The sequence below is a fragment of the Sturnira hondurensis genome, unplaced genomic scaffold (genome assembly GCF_014824575.4).
Source record: "Sturnira hondurensis isolate 20B ecotype Veracruz unplaced genomic scaffold, ASM1482457v3 Scaffold0010128, whole genome shotgun sequence".
In the NCBI taxonomy this organism is placed as follows: domain Eukaryota; kingdom Metazoa; phylum Chordata; class Mammalia; order Chiroptera; family Phyllostomidae; genus Sturnira; species Sturnira hondurensis.
Genome location: NW_028082759.1, coordinates 36622713 through 36648327, shown reverse-complemented (window position 1 = coordinate 36648327; position 25615 = coordinate 36622713). Strand labels below are relative to the sequence as shown.

The 25615-nt window shown below is 36.9% G+C and overlaps 1 protein-coding gene and 1 pseudogene across 2 annotated transcripts; one reads left to right on the top strand and one right to left on the bottom strand.

The window, feature by feature from the left end:
- Window positions 1-25247, bottom strand: XKR9 (XK related 9). Of its 2 annotated transcripts, XM_037058220.1 has the most exons (4): window positions 25105-25247; window positions 20591-21131; window positions 3940-4160; window positions 1-647 (listed from the first exon to the last, which is right to left on the bottom strand). In XM_037058220.1, exons 2-4 carry the CDS (start codon window positions 20860-20862, stop codon window positions 19-21), a joined length of 1122 nt encoding a protein of 373 aa, XP_036914115.1. In that variant the 5' UTR covers window positions 20863-21131; window positions 25105-25247; the 3' UTR covers window positions 1-18. The 2 variants fall into 2 exon arrangements, with proteins under 2 accessions (XP_036914115.1, XP_036914116.1); XM_037058221.1 differs by lacking the exon at window positions 25105-25247 and having other exon boundaries at window positions 20591-21139.
- Window positions 11965-12458, top strand: LOC118995300 (40S ribosomal protein S13-like; annotated as a pseudogene).
- Window positions 25248-25615: the final 368 nt, after the last annotated feature.

Genomic DNA, 25615 nt, shown 5'->3' with positions numbered 1-25615 from the left:
TTCTCATAAATAAATAGCTTATTCCATTAGGAAATACTTCATTCTACAATCTATTTGAGCTGGTTTTCCATCGATTTCATCAGGTTCCATTTCTTCACTTCTCTTTGGATGCAAAGTCCCATAATAAACAAGAAGAAGAAGAATTCCAAGGAAAAGAGTAAGAGCTATAATAATACTGATAGGTATAAAATAGTCTGAATTAAAAATAGAAAGTGGGCACAGCCACAACACAATCAATATCCCCAATGTTGCCAGTACCCTTACAATATAATAACAAGACATTGGACATTTGGTATTCTGTCCCTTAATATTAAAAAATGTAAAAATAAGAATAAATCCAACAACAATCCTGTACAAGAACTCCATAATCATGGAAACACAAAACTGAGTTTGGTTTTTAAATGCCCACAATATACCTAAAAACCAAAGAAATAACAACAGACATAAAGCAATCTTAACACTTAAGAAAAAAAGAAGTACAACACTCAGCATCCAAGATAATAATGTAAACAACTTATAAAGGAGATATGTGAGTTTGGGACAGAAGCCATTAAGGAGATTTTTATCAGGCAAGGATTTTCTTAAAGCTACTTGATAATCAACAGTCGCCCAAGAAATAGCACAGCAAGAGATCATGATGGCTGCATCTATAAAACAAACAAAAAAATTTTAAAAGATATATTGTTACAGCAAAAACAATAGCAATATTAAATTACTATACGCCATACATGCTTTATGTGCATTTACACACACCCAGAAACACATTTCAGACACTTCATATACACATCTCATCTGATTGTTTGATATATATATTAATATTCTCATATTCTATATGAAGAATTAATGCTTAGAAAATATATATTATTTGACCCAAGTTATACAGCTAGTAAGTTGCAGACAGTTGAGATTTGAATCTAAATCTGCCAAAGTCCAAAGTTACTGTACTTCACCAATGCACTACACTGTGTTTCAAGATTCTAAATAAATTGTACAAATTTTGGACACATTTTTTTTTAGGAACTGGTATAGTGAAAACTACATACTCTGGAAATTCTCTGAGACACTACATTTATGAGCTTCGACCCTAGGCACATATCTAATTCCCTAAAACAGCATGGTGGGGGCGGAACTTAACATAAGTAAGAGTCGAGTATCAATAAGCTCAATTCCCAGTATCTTTAAGGTGATGGATCAAATAAATATGTTCTAAAAAAATATACAAATTTCTATAGGTTTGACACCTTTACCCCATTTTTTTCTCTAACAAATAACAGAAGAATAAGTTCATTACTACTTTAGAAAGACATGGTCATTAATCCCACTGTCAAAACTGAGACTTTTATAAAACTGTACCCAGGCTACACCTACGTTGACCAATGTGGCTGTACTTTGACAAAGGGCCATGAAAAGTTATTTAATCCAGCTTTATGGACTGGAATTTTCTACCAGACATCCCTCCCTTGTGAGGACCCGGAGTTTTGTTTTTAGCCATTCAACACCCTGGGAAACCACCAAAACTGAATCTGCTGTTTATAAGTTTCTAAATAAAACCTCAAGGTATAAATGCCTTGTGAGTCCCATTCACCTCTTCTGAGTTCCTACTTTACTGCATATTTTCACCTGTTATATTATATTGTATTACACAGACTTTTGAAAATATTTATCCAACACTTGTAGATATTTTCAGAGGGATGGTTATTCAAATAAAGTTGATTAAATAACTGTTAAAGTTAAAGTTGTTAAAGTTAAATAGCTGTTAAAGTTGATTTGAATAACTTAAGTTTTTCATTTGCTTTCCATCTTCTAAACAGTTGTTGATTTTTTTAAAGATTTTATTTATTTATCTTTAGAAAGGAAGGAAAGGAGAGAGGGAGAGAAATATCAATGTATGGTTGCCTCTTGTGCATCCCCCGCTAGGAACTGGCCTGCAACCCAGGCATGTGCCCTGACTGGAAATTGAACCATGATCGTCTGGTTTGCAGGCCCGCGCTCAATCCACTAAGCTACACCGGCCAGGGCAGTTGTTGACATTTTTTAATTCTTTTTTTGTTGTTGTTCAATTACAGTAGTCCCCATTTTTCCCCCATTGCTCTCCCCTGCCCTGCCCACCCCCTTTCTCCCACATTCAAGTTGTTGATATTTCTAATCTGCTATTCTACTCTATATTCTTTGTTTTTGTGGATTTATATTATTTTTACTCCTTTACTCTCCTGAAAGAGTATGTTCGGTCTTCTGAAGTGCATCTATACACAGCCTTACTTTTTTTAACATTTTGAGTTATTCTTCCTGATTATCAAAACAATACATGGTATTTGGAGAAAAAAATTGAAAATTCAGAAAAGTGAAGAGAAGATTAAATAAATTTATTTCTAATCCCACCACTCATAAACAGCTATAGTTAACATTTTTCCTATTTTTATTTTAGGCATTGTTCTATATAATTTTTGTATCCTGAAAAGTATGCTGATAGAAACTTTTATAAACTGCTTTTTGCCTAAATTTTATTTTAGAATTACTCGCCTATGTCATTAAAAGTTATCACTATTTCCACTGGCTACATAATTTTTTTTGTAACAGTGTACAATAACTCATTTATCAATTCTTCTATTGTTAGACAATTAGATTATTTCTCATTTTTTTGCTATTTTTAACTAATACCCCAACTTCTTGCTTCAAGGGGACACTAAAGAATGAGGGTAGAACCATAATATGAAGATAACAGTCACTGGATTCCACTGCTGATCTGGATGCTATGAACTATTTGAAATAATCAGCAAATCTATGATAAGACAGGGTATAAACTGAAATGCTGAACTTCTAGTTTCAGTAACTATATGACACAGAACATCTAAGTCCTAACCCACAAACTATTTGCATCACAGGGAAAAAGCGGTCTCATCACAGTACATTCATTTCAGTGTCTTACTAACAACCAAAGTAAAAATAATAATATTAGAAGGGACTACAATCTAGAGGTTTATGGGAAATTAGGAACAGAGAGGCTAGTCAGGGGAATGAAAGGCTCTCATAGGTGAGTCTAGTGCAGTGGGAACTCCAAGAAAGATGACAATCTGGTCCTCTGATTTGAATCCAAGTCTGCATGCAACCTTAGTCATTAACAAAAACTGAAACTATCATTTAGCAAAAAAAAAAAATGTTTTTTAACATCTCAAATTAAACACCTATTAAAAGTCTTTTAATGGAAATATCAAACTGTCCTTTAACACTGAATATCTTACCCCAATAAGGAGATACGCTATAATAGAGCAACATATTGGCCAACGTTCATGAGTTCTGTGGCGTCTGCACTTTCATCTAATGATTCCAATTCTGGAAATTTATCCTACGGATATACTTCAAGCATGCAAAATGGCTCATGCATAAGATTATTCATTGTACCATTTTTGCAATAGTAAAATATTAGAAACAACCTAAATTAATATAAAAAGGGACTTGTTTAATAAATCATGATGTGTCCATAATTTGTAATATTATACAGGTAATACAAATGAATGAGGGAGCTCTTTCTGTACTGCTGTAGATAGATCTCCAAGATATACTGTTAAATGCAAAAAACAAAGACAGTTTTTATCTTATGTTACTATTTCTGTAAAACAAGGGAAGAGAAAGGAAGAGAAAGAGGGAGGAACAGAAAGAGAGAGACAGGAAAACAGACAAAGAGAATTAATATAGGCTTTTGAAAAAAACTTTTCAGGAAAAAGCATCAAAAACCTGACAACAGTGCCCTTTCTGGGCAAAGAGGGAGAAAGACATGTCTTTATATATTTTTAAATATTTAAACCATGTACTTCTTTTTAAAAATAAATAATTTTGTAAATAAAAACAATTTAAAAGTTCTAAAACCTACCGAAGAGTTAATGTAGTTAACTCGAGACCTCAGTGGCACCCATCTAACAAAGGCTCGTAAGAAAGACTTACACTGACTGAAGTTTGCTTGACCGTGTTCCAGAAAGACATAGAGCTGAAGAACAAGCTGTGGACAGCCTTCCAAGTAGGTTTCAAACAGCCTGAGCATGCTCAGATCAGTCATTCTATGTATAGCTTCTTTATGTGGGTCAATTTGTTCTTCTATGAAGTTATCAGTTTTGCTTCTATATTTGAAAGCCACATAATACCCCTTTTTCAAGGCAAACCAATACCTGTAAAGTAAATATGAACATTTATCTTCAATAATATAACATACTTCATTACATGTATGTTTATATACACAATATTTTTTTAAGTAGCATATGTTTAAGTACAGATTTTTCCCACAAACTTTCTCTACTACAAATATCTTCTCACAGTTTCTTAATTGAGATTCATACTCCATAAACTTTTCTGTGTTCATCACCCAAGGACAGCTTACTGCTTTTAGAGGGGCAGGGAGGGAGGGAGACAAACATCAATGTGAAAGAGAAACACTCATCAGTTGCCTCCTGTATGTTTTTTTTCTTTTAGAATTGCTTTTGTTCTGGTCTGTACATTAGGGGAGTTTCACTTTTGTTTATCAACATTCATTTTTAATAATTAAATATATAATTTTTACAGCTTATGGAATTTGATCTATGGTTAGAAAGACTTTCCCCATGCTCCTTGATTTGTTTGACGTTTATCCAGTGTCTGATTACACGGAAGTATAGTCCATAACACGGAATCTCACATTATTCCAACTCTAAAGTTAATCAAACCTTTACTGTTTTTTTAATCTTGACTCTTTTTATACTTCATATATTGGCTACTGCTTCCTCTCCCATCCTGGTCTATTTCTGCAATCTCTGTGGGGTCTGCCTACGTATATGGCAGACAGAAAAACACCTCTTCTCGTCCATGGGATTTGCACAGGCAGGGCAAGTGCTACTCTGGAAACAAAACTCCTAGTTTATCCTCTCTGATTTTCTTCTGGCCAGAAGAAAATGAGCCCGTATTTTGTTACATCAAACACTGAGAGGATAAAATATAACCTACAGAATTTTAAAATTCTCTTAGTACCCCTCTCTACATTTTTATCCATATACTTTGGAAAATTTCACCGTCATCCGAGAACAGGCTAAATTCTTTTTAAGACCATGTGCTAGGGCATGAGCTAAGTCTGACCTTCCTATGAAGGTTCAATTATATAGTTTACATAACTTTTTTTCAAATGGTTACCCAGTTGTTCCCAAACACCTAACTACTAAGCAAAAAAATCAATAAGAATATAAAATCTATGTACAACACTATCAACTACACTTACTAAATATCATTTCTAGACTTCCGCCAAGATGGAGGCATAGGTGGAAACACTGTGCCTTCTCCCACAACCAAGTTTGAACACAACAAAGGTTTGGAGAACTAGGACACACCCAAAGACCAGAAAACGGAATTATACAGAAGTCCGACAACTACGAACCGTTCAACGGGGACGGTAAGAGAGGCAGAGCCAGCAGCGGAGCAGGGTCGGGCAGGACAGATCCCCCGACCTAGGCACGCAGGCAGACGGGAGCCAGTCGGGGTGTGGGGCAGACTGACCGCGGTCGCACATTCTCGCACAGTGAGACAGACCACGCAGGCCCCAGGGGGCGAACCCAGTGGTGGAGGGCTGACGGCGGTGACACACTCACGTGCAGTGGAACGAAACGCGAGGGCCTGGTGACGGTAGTGGCTGCGGCACCGGTGGCGGCCACGGCGGCAGAGGGAAGCCATTGTCCCTCTTTGACCCCACCCCCACATACAACGTCACAACCCAGCGACTTAGTTGCCCTGTTCTAGTGAACACTTTAGGACTCTGATCCTGCTACAGAACAGGCACGAACAGCCCAAAAGATGGTGCAAGAAGAAATCAAAGTCCCAGAGCCAATGACTCTAAGCGACCGAGAAATTGCCAGCCTCTCAGAAGCACAATTCAGGACACTATTTATCAGGATGCTCACAGAACTGGTAGATTATAGTCACAAATTAGAGGAACATAGTCACAAATTAGAGGAATATATGAAGGCTAAACTAATTGAAATGAAGGGAGATGCACAGGAAACCAATAGTGATGGAAAGGAAACTGGGACTCAAATCAATGGAATGGACCAGAAGGAAGAACAAAACATCCCACCAGAAAGGAATGAAGAAATGAGAATTCAAAAAAATGAGGAGAGGCTTAGGAACCTCCACAACATCTTTAAACGTTCCAACATCCGGATTATAGGGGTATCAGAAGGGGGAAAGAAACAGCCACAAGTGGAAAACATATTTGAACAAATAATAAAAGAGAACTTCCCCAGTCTGGCAAAGGAAATAGACTTCCAGGAAATCCAGGAAGCTCAGAGAGTCCCAAAGAAGTTGGACCCAAGAAGGAACACACCAAGGCACATCAGAATTACATTAGCCAAGACCAAAATGAAGGAGAGAATTCTAGAAGCAGCAAGAGATAAGGGGACAGTCACCTACAAAGGAGTTCCCATCAGACTGTCAGCGGATTTCTCAAAAGAGATTTTACAGGCAAGAAGGGGCTGGAAAGAAGTATTCCAAGTCATGAAATCCAAAGACCTACAGCCAAGATTGCTCTATCCAGCAAAACTTTCATTTAGAATGGAAGGGCAGATAAAGTGCTTCTCAGATAAGGTCAAGTTCAAGGAGTTCATCATCACCAAGCCCTTATTATATGAAATGCTAAAGGGACTTATATAAGAAAGTGATGATGAACAATATTAACAGTGAAAGGACAGCAAACACACAGTTATTAACAACCACACCCAAAACAAAAGCAAACCAAAAGGACAGCTAGATCAGGAGTGGAACCATAGAAATGAAGAACACATGGAGGGTTAGAAACAGAGGGGTGGGAGGGGAGGGGGGAGAAGGCACAGAAGATAGCATAGATGGGAGGTAGAAAATAGGGGGGAGGGCGAGAATAGTGGGGGAAATATAGAATCTAAAGAACTTGAGACACGTGGTTATAAACTAAGGGGGGGAGAATGGTGGGGGAGGGAGTGTGCGGGTGGAGGGGAATGAAGGGGGGAATAGAACAACTGTCATGGTATAATCAATAAAATATATTTAAAATATATATCATTTCTAAATTACTACAACCAACCAACAACTGCAGAACACATATATTTAAAGTATACACAAAATCATAAAGATGAACCATATGTTAAGAAATAAAACAAGCCTAAATAAATTTCAAAATTGAAATCTTAAGAGTATGTGATCTGACCATAATGGAATTAATTAGGAATTAATACCAAAATATTTATAACAGTTCCAAATATCTGAAAAAAATTTTAATCACAGCCTAACATTTGGGTAAAGGAGAAATCATAAGCAAAACTAAAAAGTTTTTGAACTAATGGATAATAAAAATATAACATATCAAAATGTCCAGGATACAGTTAATGTATAGGTTTGAGGGAAATTTATAGTTTTAATGTTTTTATTAGAAAATAAAAGAGTTACTAGTAATAACTGAAGTTACATAGAAATTACCTAGAAAAAGAGAAGGAAAGTAAACTCTTAATTACATAGAAGGAAGGAAATAATAAAGATAAAAGTATAAATCAGTGCAATAAAAAAGAGACAAACAATAGAGAGAAATTAAAAAGCCAAAATTTGGTTCTTTGAAAAGATAAGAGAAATAGATAAACCTCAAACAAGATGCTGAAGGGTAAAGAGAGGAAGTAGGAGAGGGAGAGAACAAAACAAGCCAATACCAGGAATGGAAAAGGTAACATCCCTAGAGATCAAAACTATACTAATGATATATTAGGAACAATTTTATGTCAATAAGTGAAACTTTGATGAAATGGACAAAATCCCTGAAAACCACAATTTACCAAAACTGACACAAGATCATTAGAAAATATGAATAACTCTGAATTTTTCAAAGAAATCAAATTTGTTTTCAAAAATATACACATAACATTATCCAATACATTTTATCAAACATTTAAGGAAGAAAAAACACCAGTCTTGCACAAACTCCTTCAGAAAATAAAGCAGGAATACTAGCCAACTTCTATTAGCAGGCTACCATAAAACTAATCTAAAACTTGTAAGAGTTACTACAAGATAAAAATTACAAAACAATACACCTCATAGACACAAAAATGCTTAATAAAATATTTAAAAACGGAGTTCAGCAATGTATAAAAAATAATAATCACCCCTGGCTGGTGTGGCTCAGTGGACTGAGCGCTGGCCTATGAACCAAAGGGTCACCAGTTCAATTCTCAGTCAGGGCACATGCCAGGGTTGTGGGCCAGGTCCCCAGCTAGGGGCACTCAAGAGGCAACCACAGAGACTTCTGGGCAAGATGGAGGCGTAGGTGGAAACACTGTGCCTCCTCCCACAACCAAGTTTGAATACAACAAAGGTTTAGTAACAAAAATGCTACCAAAACACAGAAAACTGAGCTGTATGGAAGTCAGATAACAACGAACCTTTCAGCCAGACCAGTAAGAGGGGCGGAGTCAGTGGCTGGCTGAGCGAGGTCAGGCAGGAAAAAGTGGCCAGAACAACCCAGGTGCACAGGCAGCAGTTGGCATATCCCAGGTGTGGGGTGGTAACGGGCAGACCCAGTGAGGGCTCAAGGTGGCTGGCTGACAGGCTGACCATGGTCACACATTCGTGAACAGATAAACCAGGGGGAGGAGTAAGCAGTGAGACAGACCACTCAGGCTAGAGCCCGAACAACAGGAATTAAAGCCTAAAAGAACCGACTGGAAAAACTTTCAGGGTCGAGGGGCCGGGAGAAGCTCCCAGGCTCACATAGAGTTTGTTGGAGAGACCCACAGGGTCCTGGAGGGTGCAGAGGCCCACACACCCAGGAGCCAGCACCAGAGGGGCCCAGTTTGCTTGCGGGAAGCAGCAGAGGGGACCAAAATCTGAGAGAGAGCAGAACAGACACATTGCCCCTCTCTTACCCTAGCCCCACATACAGTGTCACAACCCAGTAACTAAGTTGCCCTGCCCTAGTGAACACCTAAGGCTCCACCCCTCATACATAACAGGTGTGAACAGACCAAAACATTATGGCTCAAGAACAGCTCAAAGCCCCAGAGCCTATAATTCTAAGTGACCAAGAGATAGCCAACCTATCAGATGCACAGTTCAAAACACTGGTGATCAGGATGCTCACAGAACTGGTTGATTTTAGTCACAAATTAGAGGAACAATTGAAGGTAAATGCACAGGAAACCAATAGTGATGGAAAGGAAACTGGGACTCAAATCAAGGGAGTGGACAAGAAGGAAGAAAAAAATGACCAAACAGAAAACAATGAAGAAACAAGAATTCAAAAAATGAGGAGAGGCTTAGGAACCTCCACAACATCTTTAAGCATTCCAACATCTGAATTATAGGGGTACCAGGAGGGGAAAAGAAACAGCCACGAGTGGAAAACTTATTTGAACTAATAATAAAGGAGAACTTTCTCAGTCTGGCAAAAGAAATAAACTTTCAGGAAATCCAGGAAGCTCAGAGAGTTCCAAAGAAGTTGCACCCAAGAAGGAACACACCAAGGCACATCATAATTACATTAGCCAAGATTAAAATGAAGGAGAGAATCCTAGAAGCAGCAAGAGATAAGGGGACAGTCACAAAGGACTTCCTATCAGACTGTCAGCGGATTTCTCAAAAGAGACCTTACAGGCAAGAAGGGGCTGGAAAGAAATATTCCAAGTCATGAAATCCAAAGACCTACATCCAAGACTGCTCTATCCAGCAAAGCTTTCATTTAGAATGGAAGGACAGATAAAGTGCTTCTCAGATAAGGTCAAGTTAAGTGAGTTCATCATCACCAAGCCCTAACTATATGAAATGTTAAAGAGACTTACCTAAGAAAAAGAAGATAAAAAATATGAACAGTGAATGGGCAGCAAACTCACTTTAGGTATAGTTATTAACAACCACACCCAAAACAAAAGCAAACTAAGCGGACTCCTAAAACAGGAGTGAAGCCACAGAAATGGAGATCACATGGAGGGTTAGCAACAGGGGAGTGAGAGGAGTATAGTGGGGGGAGAAGGCACAGAGAATAAGTAGCATAGACGGTGGGGAGAAAATAGACAGGGGGAGGGCAAGAGTAGTGTGGGAAATATATAATCTAAAGAACTTGTGGCACATGGACATAAACTAAAGTGGGGGGAATGGTGGGGGAGGGGATGTGCAGGGTGGAGGGGAATGAGGGGGTAAATAGGGCAACTGTAATGGCATAAACAATTATATATATATAATTATATATATATAATATATATATATTATATATATAATATAAACAATATTATATATAATATATTATATTTATATAATATAAATTATATTATATAATATTATATATATTATAATATATAATATATATTATATTTATATATATATAAACAATTATATATATATAATATATATATATATTCTCAGAGAGGAAAAAACAAACAAAAAAAAGAGGCAACCACACTTTGATGTTTCTCTCCCTCTCTTTCTCCCTCCCTTCCCCTCTCTCTAAAAATAAATAAATAAAATCTTTAAAAATGAAAAAGATTTTCATTTTCATTTTTTCCTCTATCCCTTCTCACACAACGAAGTTTAAAGACAACAAAGTTTTAGTAACAAAAATGCAGCCAAAACACCAAAAATTGAACTGTACGGAAGTCCAACAACAATGAACCATTCATCCAGACCAGTAAGAGGAGTGGAGTCAGTGGCGGTGTGGGGTCGGGCTGGAAAGACCATTTGGTCGGACTGACCCAGGAGCGGAGGAGGAGGCAGAGGCAGTTGCTGGATCCCAGGCGTGGGGTGGCGATAGGCCGACCCAGTGAGGGCGCAGGGCAGCTGGCTGACTGCATTCACACATTCTCGTGCAGATAAACCAAGTGAAAGAGCGAACAGTGAGACAGACCACTCAGGCTAGGGCCCCATCAATGGGAATTAGAGCCTGAAAGCACCAACTGGAAAGACTTTCTCGGGGTCGAGGGGCCAGGAGAGGCTCCCAGGCCCACAAAGAGTTCATTGGAGAGACCCACAGGGTCCTGGAGAGTACACAGGCCCACACACCCGGAAACCAGAACCAGAAGGGCTCACTTTGCTTGGGGGAAGTGCAGAGGGGACAGAAATCTGAGAGAGAGTGGAGCGGAGCAAAGTGCCATTTTTTCCCCCTCTCTGATCCCGCCCCCACATACAATGTCACAACCCAGCAACTGAGTTGCCCAGCACTGGTGAACACCTTAGGCTCCGCCCCTCATACATAACAAGTGCAAACAGACCAAAACATTATGGCTCAAGGAGAACAGCTCAAGGCCCCAGAGCCTATAATTCTAAGTGCCCAAGAGATAGCCAACCTTTCAGATGCACAGTTCAAAACACTGGTGATCAGGATGCTCACAGAACTGGTTGATTTTAGTCACAAATTAGAGGAACAAATGAAGGCTAAACTAATTGAAATGGAGGGAAATGCACAGGAAACCAATAGTGATGGAAAGGAAACTGGGACTCAAATCAATCAAGTAGAACAGAAGGAAGAAAAAAATGACCAAACAGAAAAGAATGAAGAAACAAGAATTCAAAAAAATGATGACAGGTAGATCAGGAGCAGAACCATAGAAATGGAGATCACATGGAGGGTTAGCAACAGGGGAGTGGGAGGAGGAGAAGGGGAGAGAAGGTACAGAGAATAAGTAGCATAGACGGTAGGTAGAAAATAGACAGGGGGGAGGGAAGAATACTATGGGAAATAAAGAATCTAAAGAACTTGTGACACATGGACATAAACAAAGAGGGGGGAATGGTTGGGGAGGAGGTGTGCAGGGTGGAGGGGAATGGAGGGGGGCAATAGGACAACTGTAATGGCATAATCAATAAAATATACTAAAAAAATAAAAAATGAAAACAACAAGCATCATCATCATCGTCATCATCAATTAAGGTCTGCCGCAGGAATGCAAAGTTGGTTTAACAGCAGTGAATCAATCAGTAAGGCTAGACTCTCTGTCCTCTGCCATCATGGGTCACATGCATGTTCCTGGAAAGGGCCTGTCCCAGTCAGCTGTGCCCTACCACCACAGCATCCCCACCTAGCTGAAACTGGTATCTGATCACATGAAGGAGCAGATCTACAAACTGGCCAAGAAGGGCCTAACTCCCTCACAAATTGGGGTGACCCTGAGAGACTCACATGGCATTGCACAAGTACGTTTTGTGACAGGCAATAAAGTCTTGAGAATTCTTAAGTCTAAAGGACTTGCTCCTTGAGGATCTTGAGGATCCCCAAGGAGAAGCAAGGGTATCTTGCTTCTTGAGGATCTCTACCATTTAATTAAGAAAGCTGTTGTTGTTCAAAAGCATCTTGAGAGGGACAGAAAGGATAAGGATGCTAAATTCCACATGATTCTGATTGAGAGCCATATTCACCGTTCGCTCAATATTATAGGACTAAATGAGTCCTCCCTCCCAATTGGAAATACAAGTCATCCTCAGCCTCTGCCCTGGTTACATAAAATGTCTGTACTCAAGCAATAAAACCACTGTTTAACTGAAAAAAAAATTAATTAAAAAATAAATAAATAAATGAATCAATGAATCAATGAAAAACCATGTGATCATCTCAGAAAGTGCACATATATTTGACAAAATTCAACATCCATTCATAACAAAAAAATCTCAAGAGTATTAAAAGAGGAGAAAATCTCTTTAACTTGGTAAGAAAAACTATGAAAAACCTACAGGTAACACCAGCTTCATGGCAAAACATTCAATATTTACCCCTGCAATGAGAACAAATCAAAAATGTCACTCTCATCACTTCTATTTAATATTTTACTGGAAGACTTAGAGAAATGAAGCAAAGTAAAAAAAATTAAAAGAATAAATATTTTAAAGGAGAAAATCAAACTATTCCTATTTGCAAGTGACATGATGATTGACAGAAAATATGAGGAAAACAATAAAAAAACTAATGTAAGTAATAAGTCCATCAGGTCTGAGAAAACCTGATGAAAACCTTTCTATTAAAAGGAATCAATCATTGTTTTATTCCATGGAAACAAACAATTGAAAAATGAAATTTAAAAGGCAATGCCAATTATAGTAGCTTCTAAACTGATTCTAATATTTATGTGAAAATACAAACCCTCTAAAACAGCCAAAACAATAATGAAAAAGAACATAAGTAACAAATACATGACTTCAAGAATACCTGACTTTACCTCTAGTTTCAAGTCTGTTGGCATAGGTATATGGGTGTGTAAGGGTGCTTAGAAGTTGCCATTCCTTCCTAACAAGTAAAAGTCAAACCAAAAAAAATCAACGACTTCTTATGTCTGACAGAGAAGTGAGAGCAAAAGGCAAATTGTTTCCCCCCAAATTGGACATACATACACATGGATACAAAGAATCATAAATTATAGGAAGAGAAAACCTCAAGAAACACCCTTAAGAACTAGTGCCAGATTAGAAAAACTTGAACCATATGAATTGCTGGAAGCAAAGTGTGGACACGTCTGTTAGTTAAAAACTCTAGCAGGGACCCTGGAGCTCTGACTCTCACAATAAAGGTGGGGAAAAGGCATGCAGCAAACATAAATGAAAGTAGCCATTCTGAAATACCCCAAAGCTGTATTTCACCATAATGTAAATGTAAAATACAGCTTTGGTGGGGACGGGACTGAGAGGCATTTGGGATGTCTACAGACCAGGAGTAGAGGCTCACTAAAAGACCGAGACCTATCATAGGACTGTAGTATTCCTCCCACACTTCACCACCGTATTACTAAAGGCCTATTTACCACAGCTCCTTTCACTCGATACAGTAAGTCCTCACTTTCATTAATAGGTTCTTATAACTGAAGTGAAATGACATATCAAAACCAATTTTCCAGTTGGCCCATTGATATAAACAAGAGTTAATTCCTATGATATCTCATCATTACAACAAAATGACATTGAGCATAATGACATTATTTAAGGACCTGCCATACATCATGCCCTATTTTTAACAAAGACTGCCAAGCATACTTCAAATCATAGTTTGAAAAGACAGAGCAAGCATCAAAACCAGACTCAGAAATGGCAAGGATGTTGGAGGTAGGAGAATATGAATGTAAAGCAACTATGGTTAATATGCTAAAGATAATAATAAAAAATAGACAACATGCAAAAACAAATGGTTCATGTAAGGAGAGAGATGGAAATTCTAAGCAAGAATCAAAAAGAAATTCTAGGGATCAAAAACACTGTAACAAATGAAGAATCATTGATAGACTCATTGGACTGTACACAGCTGAGGAAACAATCTCTGAGCTACAAGATATCTCAACAGAAACCTACAAAACTGAAAAGTAAAGAGAACAAAGACAAAAATAAGTAACAGACTACCCAAGGACTATGTGACAACTACAAAAGGTATAATAGACACGTAATGGAAAAGAACAACAGGAGGAAAAGAAAAAGGGAAAGCAACAGAAGCTGTACTTGAAATTATAACAACGGATAATTTTCCTCAACTAATGTCAGACACTAAACCAGGTATCCAGGAAGCTCACAGAACACCAAAAAATAAATGCAAAAAAAATTCCATACTTAGGCATTTCATATTCAAACTGATGAAAATCAAAACTGGATTTAAAAAAATCTTGAAAAATGCCAGAGAGAAAAAAATATCACCTATAAAAGAAAAAAAGGTAAGAATCACACCTAGCTTCTCAGAAACCATGCAAGAAAGAAGGAAGTGGAGTGCAATATTTAAAATACCGAAAGAAATATAGAAATCTGCATCCTACAAAATTATGCTTCAAAGGCAAAGGAGAAGGTCATCAGCGAGATGGAGTAGAAAGTCCCAATGCATGTCTCCCCACTCCCCAAAAAACAGTGGGCAAACAACTACAAGGAGGTGGGTCCCAAATGACACCACAGGAGAATTCCACTTGACTGAGGAACATGCCAAATGTACGTACACATCTAGAGCAATTCTTCCTAAAAGACAGCTGAGGGCCAACTGAACAGCTTCTGCATAACAAATAAGAGAGAGAGAGAAAGACAGAAACATAGAGAAGGTTGGGGAGCTGTGAGAGTTCTCCAGGATCTGAGAAACCTGTGAAAGCCATTGTTTACATTCGCCCTACACTTAGACAGTGTGGGCAAGAGCTCTACCCAGGTGCTCTGGCCAACCTGCAAGGCCACCATAGTGCATTCCAAGACACCCTGTCCTGAGCTCACTCCAACCAGAACAAATGGGCACCATAGCACACATGCGCCAGACTGCCCAACCCAGACACCGCTCCAGCCACAGACAACCAAATTAACAGGAAGCTGCCACACACATGTGCACACTGGGCTACCCCATCCAACATAGGGGCAAAAACATATAAAGCAAAAATTAAAAAATTAACGGACATAGACGGAGAAATTGTCAGTATTACAATAGTAGGGGACATTAATACCCAACTTACATCAATAAATAGATGATCCAGACAAAAAGTAAGGAAGGAAAGGTCTTAAAAGTCACACCAGACCAAATTCACTCAATAGACATTTATAGAATATTTAAACCAAAAACTACAGAATACACATTGTTTTTTTCAATGTGTATTCTGCAGACTAATGTGATTAGTCTCCAAGACTAATCACATATTAGGTCATAAAACAAGTCTCCATAAACTCAAGAAGACTGAAATCATATCAAGCATTTTTTTCAACCACAATATCATAAAATTAGAAAGTTCACAAGAAGTAAACTGCAAAAAAAAACCCCAAATACATGAAGACAAACTACATGCTACTAAACAACCAACGGATCAAAAAGAAAATCAAAAACACCTGAAGACAAATGAAAATGAAAACACAACCCTCCAAAACCTTTGGGATGCAGCAAAAGCAGTTATAAGAGGGACTTTCATGGCTATACAGGCCTACCTCAGAAAACAAGAAAAAAAATCCAAACAAATAACCTATCTTTACATTTTAAAAAAACTATAAAAAGAAGAACAACAAACAGAATACAAAGTAAGCCCTGACCAGCATGGCTCACTTGGTTCACTGTGACCCCACAAAACAAAAGGTCACCAGTCACATTCCCAGTTAGAGAACATACCTTGGTTGCAGGCCCAGTGCCCAGTTGGGTCATACATGAGAGGCAACTGATTGCTGTTTCTCTCAAACATCAGTGTTCCTCTCCCTCTCTTCCTCCCTCCCTTTCCCTATCTCTAAAAATAAATAAATAGCCCTGGCTGGTGTAGCTCAGTGGATTGAGCGCGGGCCTGCGAACCACACGATCCCTGTTCGATTCCCAGTCAGGGCACATGCCTGGGTTGCAGGCCAGTTCCCAGCGGGGGACTCATGAGAGGCAACCATACATTGATGTTTCTCTCCTTCTCTCCTTCCCTTCCCCTCTAGAGATAAATAAATAAAATCTTCTTTTAAAATTATTTTAAAAATCTAAAGTGAAACAAAGGAAATAATAAAGATCAGAGCAGAAATAAATGAAACAAAGACTAAAAAAACAAAAGATCAATGAAACTAAGAGTTGGTTCTTTGAAAGATAAACAAAATTAACCAACCTTTACAGAGATTCATAAAGAAAAAAAGAAAGCGGGTCCAAATAAATAAAATAAAAAATGGCCCTGGCTGGTGTGTCTCAGTAGATTGAGTGCTGGCCTGCAAACCAAAGAGTCGCTGGTTCAATTCCCAGGCAGGGCACATGCCTGTGTTGTGGGTCAGGTCGGGAATGCACAAGACCCAACCACACATTGATGTTTCTCTCCTGCTCTTTCTCCCTCCCTTTCCCTAAAAATAAATAAATAAAATCTATTTTAAAAATGAAAGAGAAATCACATCTGACAACATAGAAATATAAAGGATCATTAAGGAATATAATTATAAGCCAACAATTTGAATGTAGAAGTGCATAAATTTCCAAAAAAAATATAACCTTTCAAGACTGAATCAGGAAGCACCTCAAGCCATGAGTTTAAGTGTAGACCCCATCTTACAGAAACTCTAGACATCTCCTAAGAATAAAATCAAAGCCTCAACAGACAACTTGGTGAAGGCTTCACAATCAGTTTTTTCAAGGGCAGTGACCAGAACATAATCATTGATACCAGGAAAACAAGGCAATATGAGTACCCAATAATAAAAGCAAAGCCAGTAGTAACAAACCTGAAAAAGCTTCAGATGTTAAAATTGTAAATTAAACAACTATGCTTACTATGTTTAAAGATACAAATGGCAAGTCCAAAATATCTGCAGTGGACAGGAAACTATAAAAAGTGACACAGCATAGTTAAAAGAACTAAATATAGCTTCTAAATATAAAAATTGTAATAATTAAAATTTAAAACTCAATGGTTAGATACAATAACATTTTGACTACAACAAAAGAAAGTACTAGTAATAAAAGTCATGAAAAAAACTACACAGAAAAATTACACAGAGACCATAGTCAAAAAATAAAAATCTAACATATAGAAACAACTAACATATAAAAGTCATGTTAGATACAATGAGAGGCCTAATTTTCATTTGCTTGCAGTCCCAAAAGGCAAAAAACCAGAAATATAGTAAAGGAAATATTAGAAAGTAATGACTAGAATTGTGCAGAACTGAGAAGTTTCAAAAAATCACAAGGAGTAGCAAATCCCAAGACAGAGAACTAAATCTATAACTCAGTATATGACAATTAAACATGCAACACCAAAGATAAAGAGAAAAATCAAATGTAAAAAATTAAATAAAAATAGCCCTGGCTGGTGTAGCTCAGTGGATTGAGCGCGGGCCTGCGAACCAGAGGATCGTGGTTCGATTCCCAGTCAGGGCACATGCCTGGGTTGCAGGCCGGTTCCCTGCAGGCCAACTCCCAGCAGGGGACGCACAAAGGGCAACCATACATTGATGTTTCTCTCCCTCTCTCCCTCCCCTCGAAAGATAAATAAATAAATAAATAAAATATTTTAAAAAAAATTAAATAAAAATAAAATAATATGAGAGAAAGTGTAAGAGCAACCAGAGGAAATAAAAAAACAAAATACTTTTATAAGACTGACACCTAATACTTCAAGAGAAACAATGAAAACCAAAGACAAGAGAGTGTAAAACAAAGACTGAAAATAACCAAGTACTTATCTAGAATTCCATAGCTACTAAAATATCTCTCAAGAAAGAGGATGAAATAATGACATTTCTAGACAACCAAAAATTGAGAGACAGTTTCAGCAGCGGACTTTCAGTAGATGCAGCTCTCGACCCCAGGGAGGCAGAAGAAAACTTATCCTGAGTAGAAAGTCTGAGATTCAAGAAGCAATAAAAAGTAAAAAGAATAGTAAAAATATATGGCTAAGTATAATCAAAATATAATAAAATTTAAGTATATAAAACAGAAATAAAGACATAAAATATGATCCACTGAGACTAAACACAAAAATTAAAATACCAGCAACATGGTATCAATACATGGAATTCAACTGTTTTGAGGTCTTTATATTATTTAGGAGAGAAATTAAGGTTCTTTTCAACTTTAGAGTTGGAATAACTTAAGCCTGTACATTATGGAATAACTCAAGATTGCACTTTATGGACTATGCTTCTATTTAAGATACAGTATATTGAAGCGCACCAATACTCCTGCCAAAACAACCAAAGAAACTGGAAACTAAGCTAATGTTTCTGCAGATACTTGTTGCCTGAAGGTACTCGCTGATTCTGTTACTTGGGACAACATCTTCCAGGCAGATGTCTATATTAACAGACAAAATAGCAGTGGTTTCAAAGATCTTTTAGGACTGAAGACAAGGATCTCAAAAGCACAGCCAGTTTTTCCCCAAAAACATTTGCTAAATTTTGAAGCTGTAAGCTAAAGGCTAAAAGCTAAGTAGAAAGTCTTGAAAAAGCAAAGCAGAATTTCTGGCAGTCTGTGATGCCAGGGCCATAAGGACCAGTAGCAGCTGGGACATGATGGAGGAGCAAGACCCCAGGAAGCTCTCAGTGCCCAGAAGGTCGCGCTCCAGGAGCAAACCAAGAGTAGACGGATGCCTACTATAAATGACCACAAAAGTAAAATAGTACTATCTGAAGACTCTAAGTTTTTATATATAATGTCTAACATTCAATCAAAAATTATTAGGGATGTCAAAAGACAATGAAAATCAAGGCAATGTTGCGTTTCTTTTATAATACAATTCATCACATGTAACACGATATCTTACAGTACCTTCAAGTCATTATTGAAACAACAATGAAAATCATTCTGTAGATATGAAAATTTTATATTTATGGAATGACAAATAACAAAGAATCTACCATATTTCTAACCTCTCTGCTGGACTAAATTTTATCCTTGTCTAGATATTATAACTACATAATTCTCATTATTGTTCATACAGAATACTCATTAAATCTTATTTATTATACATATACACTTATCAGCACTAACTTTTATTCCAACCTATTAAACATTTTCTTTTTTTTAATTCTTGTTCAAGTACAGTTTTCTGTCTTATATTCCCAGCTCTGCCCCCCAATGCTCCCCACCTCCCTCCCATTTCCGCCCCCCACCTTACCATGTGTCCTTTATACTTGTTCATGTGAGTCCATCCCCTTTTCCCCTGTGATTCAAACATTTTCATCTTACTGAGAACACAGTTTCAAAACTCATTTCCAGTATTAACACATAAGGTACTTTCCACCTTCCTTAAAACCTGTACATTTTTCTCATCACATATTCTGTTTCTCTTACATGTTATAACCTTAAAAACTCTGCCTTTAAAAGGACAAAGTATGTGAAAATACTTTGAAAACTATAAATCTCTACACAAACTTAATGGCACTTATTATTATTATTAATTACCATGTAAAAAGCCTGAAAATGTTTTAATACTTTCAACTAATTGCCATGAATATGTTGCTTTTTAACAGGACAGAATCAGAAATTAACCTTTATGTAAGCTATTAAAATAGTTCAAATTCCAAATCTAACTGTAACAAAATGGTATGTTATCCTCTTAATATGTTTTTAATTTTTCTCTTTTATTTAGATTACTACATATACACATATATTGCTTTTAACAGTATTAAATCACTTGAGGTAACAATGAAAAGGTCATATGAAATTAGATATACAGAGAATCATGGAATTCTCAGAGCCTATTTACGTTCTAGTTTTTCACTAGTAAAATAAGGTTTTGAACATGATTTGTAAGGCTGTTTTTAGTTCTATGCCTGATTCTGTACCAGCTAACCACATGGCTTCCCCAGCAGTAAATGTTTCACTCAGTCAAATTAATGGTATAAGTAACTTAAAAATTAAGTGTTCCAACAGAGTTGCAAGTAATAGGCTATATTTGCACTATCAGGCTTAGACTATAAAACAAAAGGTCACAAGATATAGAAATGTCTTCCCATAAAAGGTGAGTACATATCAGAAAAAGTAGCTTAATTAGGCAAACTAAAACATTCTATTAGTAAACCTGGAATTCTGGCAGTACAGCCATGACTCATACAAACACCAACAACAAGGAGCAAGTAACCTTTGCGCTGCCTGCATATAGAGGAACTTTGTACATTCGATGACCTATACAGAAAGGTAGTTTCTATTCAAACAAAAGAAAAATGGCATTTATGATCAAAAGTGTAAGCTCACCTTGTGAAAATTCCTCCTTGCAAGCAGTGAAGTAGAAGAAAACAATGCTGACCTTCTTGGCCTGCTTTCTTTAAATCGGCCTTGAACCAAGAATAACTAAAACACTGGACCACAACTGTTCCAAAGAGCATAAAGCTTACTGTTAAAACACCAAAAACATACTGTCCTTCACAGAAAAACCTAACAGATAACCAGATGTCCACAATTAAATCAGTTATATAGATTATAATGCCAAGAACTGACATCATAAAATTGAATTTAGTATATTTCATTATGAATCACTATAGTTCTTGGTTGTCTACTTTCTTCTCTTAAACACACACACAAACACACACAAATATTAGTGCATCCTTTAGTACAGCACTGAATTTTATCTTCTATTCCCTAAATCTATTTAGAAGAATAAATATTATGAAATCGGAACACTAAAATCAAAGTGACTAATTTTAACTTTCTTTTCTAAATCTCTAATTTAGTTTCAATGTCACAAGGCTTTATTCAATCTTCTGTTTCACAAGATCTCCATTGCAGGCGACAAAACCTAAAATAAAACATATATATATATATAAGATTCTAAAACTCTTGAGTGTAATATTTAAAAACCCAAGGCTGTGAATTTATCAAAGCTCTGTTTTTTTAAATAATATAATACCACTAAATATAGTTCTTAAAGTAAGTTGGGAAAGAAAATTCTTGGCAGCATACTAACAAATAAACAACTTCCTCTCAGCCTATTTACCTTTTAAAAAGCTTACCCTGCCCTGGTTCACTCAGTGGATTGAGTGTTGGCCTGTGAACTGAAAGGTCGCTGGTTCGATCCCAGTCAGGGCACATGCCTGGGGTGCAGGCCAGGTCCCCAGCTGGGGGCTTGAGAGAGGTAACTGATTGATATACCTCTCACACATCACTGTTTCTCTCCCTTTCTTTCTCCCTCTCTTCCCCTCTCTCTAACAATAAACAAATAAAGTCTTCATAAAAATAAAAAATATTTCAGGGGAAAAGGAGAAGGATTCACAGGAACAAGTATAAAGGACACATGGACAAAAACTATCAGGGGTGGAAATGGAAGGGAGGTGGGGAGCACTGGGGGGTGGGCTGGGATGGGAGTAAAAGACAGAAAACTGTACTTCAACAATAATTAAATTAAAAATATTAAAAATAAAATAAAATAAAAAATAAAAAGCTTACCCTCTCTCTGTTCTTTGCACGAGAAGATAACATTCTGCAAACCAGGAAGTGAGTGCTTTCCAGACACTGGATCTGCTGGCACCTTGATTTGGACTTAATGCTTCCAAACCTAAGCTTCTTCTTAGATATACTTCTCCTGGAAAAGGCTTCTCTACCCTAACTCTCATCTACTTGCCAAATAGAGTCTGAAACTCACTAGAGATGGATTCTTCCAGTTAAAACACTGCCCTCTATTAAAATACAGGTATCTCCTAAGACGAGTCATGTATGACCATAAATTAGTACCATTTGTAATTTTTCAAATCAATAACTATCGAGGTCCTGAAGGAATGCAATAGATAAATGGTCTCCAAACACTTTTTTTCCTTTTTATTCTCCCCTGAGGACATTTTTTTATTGCTTTTACAGGAAGGGAGAGAGAGAGACACATTGATGTGAGAGAAAAACATCAATTGGTTGCCTTCTGTATGCACTTGACTGGACTTTTGTTCTGCAGGACAATGCTCCAACCAATTGCTCCACAGCATTCAGGGCTCCAAACACTTTTTTTTAAAAATATGTTTTATTGATTATACCATTACAGTTGTTCTATTCCCCCACTTCTCCAAACACTTTTGATTGTACATTTTCATTAGTAACAAATTTTGAGGTATGTCTATATAGATATATATCTCTATATATAGATATATAGATATGTGTGTGTGTGTGTGTGTTTATTTGTGTGTATATGTACTGTCAGTCCACATATTTTATAAGGGATTTTATATACATTTAAAAAATAATAAAATTTAAAAAGCTTAACTACTCACAGAGATATTTACCAGAGGACCATCTATAGTGGCAAAAATTTGGAAATGTTCTCAATGTGCAGATGTAAGGAATTTGTAAATAATAGTAGATTCACAAAATAAAATATTACAAGGCTGCTAAAAATATATTTAGAAATATACAACAGCCATGAAAAGATTTAATATGCGTTTGATCCATCAATTCCACCTAGGAATCAAGCCTAGAGAAATATTCACAAATGTGCACAAATAGACATAGACTCTTTGCAGAAATTTTTATTTCTTAGTTATATTTTATTGATTATGCTATTACAGTTGTCCCAATTTTTTACACAACGTGCCTGGAATGGAAGTAAACATTGCATATAAAATGTCCCCCTTTAATCTTTACATCAAGAAAAACACCCTGATGTTGGATTTCTAGTCTCCAGAACTATGAGAAAATAAATTTCTATTGTTTAAACTGCTGGGTCTGTGATACTGTTATGACAGCCTCAGTAGACTGACATGCTGTGTTCTATAAAGAACATTACTTTAAAAGCTGGGAGGGAAAAGCTAGGCGGTAGTGTCACTAAAAACGCATACAATCCACCACAGTGTTCGTGCCACTTTACCACTTGCAAGTATTTTGTTAAAAAGTCTTCAGAACAATATTAAAAGGTATTTCACACTTCTTACAGAAAAAAAAAAACCCGCAAAAGTTCATAATCACTACTTTTCCTGTCAAGAATGTTGTGGCCAATAGGATAAAAATATTAATTTAAAAATATAAGTTTTTCCAATCTAGGAGGCCATGAGTTTCCCTGCATTAGGTTTCTTATCTTAAAATGAAAGACATCATGCCCAACATGAACATGAATTTTAGTAGGATGAGATTTAATCAGAAAGTTCTCTTTAATTGAATGCATTAAATATTTCTTGGAACCCACCATGTGCTGTTTTAGGCCCTTGGGATATATCAAGTGGCAAGGAGACAAAAATCCCTGCCTTTGTGGAATCTTAGCAGAGGAAGACAGTCAATTAACAATAAAATAAACAAGTACATTAAATATTATATTCAAACGCAAGTGCTATGAAAAAAACATAGAGCATGTTGAGAGAGATTAGGAGTACAGGCAGGCACATGATGGGTTGTAATTTTAATTACAATGGTCAGGGCAGGCCTCACTGAAAAGGTGACGTTTGAGTAATGAAATCTGTCACATGGATATCATATGGAAAAGCTTTCCAGGTGGAAGGAACACCTAGTTCAGAAGTGCAATGTACTACATTTTCAGTATGTCTACAAGAAACAAAGGTTCCACAAAACATTGGCAGAGATTCCTCAGCATGGTTTTATTGGCTGTGTTTAATGTGTAACCAAGGTCTGTCTAACATCATTCTAAAAAATGTAATTTCTTCAGCTTTACTATGTAGGGAAATAACATTGCACATATGGTGGAAGAACAGATAGTAACAATAGTAGCTACCATTTCTAAGAATTTACTACATGTGAAGTGTTTTACATATATTATTTCTTTTTTAAAAATATTTATTTATCTTTAGAAGGGAAGGGAAGGAGAAAGGGAGAGAAATATCAATGTATGGTTGCTTCTCATGTGTCACCTGCTGGGAACTGGCCCCTGGTGGGAACTGGCCTGCAACCCAGGCATGTGCCCTGACTGGGAATCAAACCACGATCCTCTGCTTCGAAGGCCCACGCTCAATCCACTGAGCTACACCAGCCAGGGCTTACATGTATTATTTCATTTAATCCTTCAAAATCCTTATGAGAAAGGTATTATCAGCTCCATTTTACAAATCAGAAAACTAAGGTTTAGAGATGTTGGGTGTTTACATGAGTTATCTCTGATGAGCAAACTTTTTTTTAATTGTAGATGATTTCTTTAAAAATACAGGCCATAATACCTAAGCACTCCGTGTATTCATTTCTTAATCACTCTCCTTAATCACGTTTTCACAAAAAGAGCTTCCTTTATCTGGCTGGCATGGATATGGAAAACACTAACAGTTTATAAGATGGAAAAAATAATTTCTAAGAAACTTATTAATTGTATTAGTAGTAGAATATCAGACTCAACAGACTAATCTGATATGACAACTTCGATATATTTCTAATTTAGAGAGGCAGGACACAATGCCCACTGGAAAGAAACCTGCACAGCAAGGTGATAAACACAGCAGCTCTCATAAAGAGGACTGTGGCTCTTTCAGTAACCACTTAGTTGTATAACTTTTATGAAGAACAGTTCATCTGTATCCCTAGGTTGATCACTATACCAATATCATCTTATGAGAATTAACACCACCCACAAAATTTGATTTCCTAGAGAACTTGTGACACTACCATAACAGAACAGTTTCAATCCAATTTCACCCAGAGGTGAGCCCAGGTGTGTGGCTTCCTGCCTGCCAGACAAAATATATAACCTCTGCCCACTGTACAAGATGTCTTTGCAATAAAGCAGATATTTTAAAAGTAGAAACTAGCAAACTTTCATTTCTTCACCAGACTTAACACACAAAATATCGACTTACTTGTCAAATAAAAAATGCCTTCCTTAACTCAGTCTCTTCCAGAAAATCTTCATCTCGGGAATCTTTTTTCTTCATTGAAAACAAGTATCATTGAAGGGTTTGGAAACATTTAAGATCGAAGACTAAAATGAAACTAAAATCAGCTGTTAGTCATACTTAGGATTTTCTACTTTAGTGACAGCAAAGTGAGTCACTGTGACTACAGCACAACCTTTTATAACCCTCACATGGGGCAGAGGAACAACATGGGTCCTTTTACAGGCTGACTAGGTTATAAGCTTTCATTGCATTTATCAATTAAGTTTTTAAAAAGTACAATTTGCCTCACAGCATATGCAAGTGAACAAGTCATGTTTTAAAGAGAGAAAGATTCTTGAATTTGAAATACTCTGACAAAGAATTTACAAAGTATCATTAATTTAGACCTACATTTTTCAAATTGTATATTTCTCAAACCCTATACCCTAAGGCCATATGATTGTTGGTTTCTGTTCCCCAAAACACCTAGTAC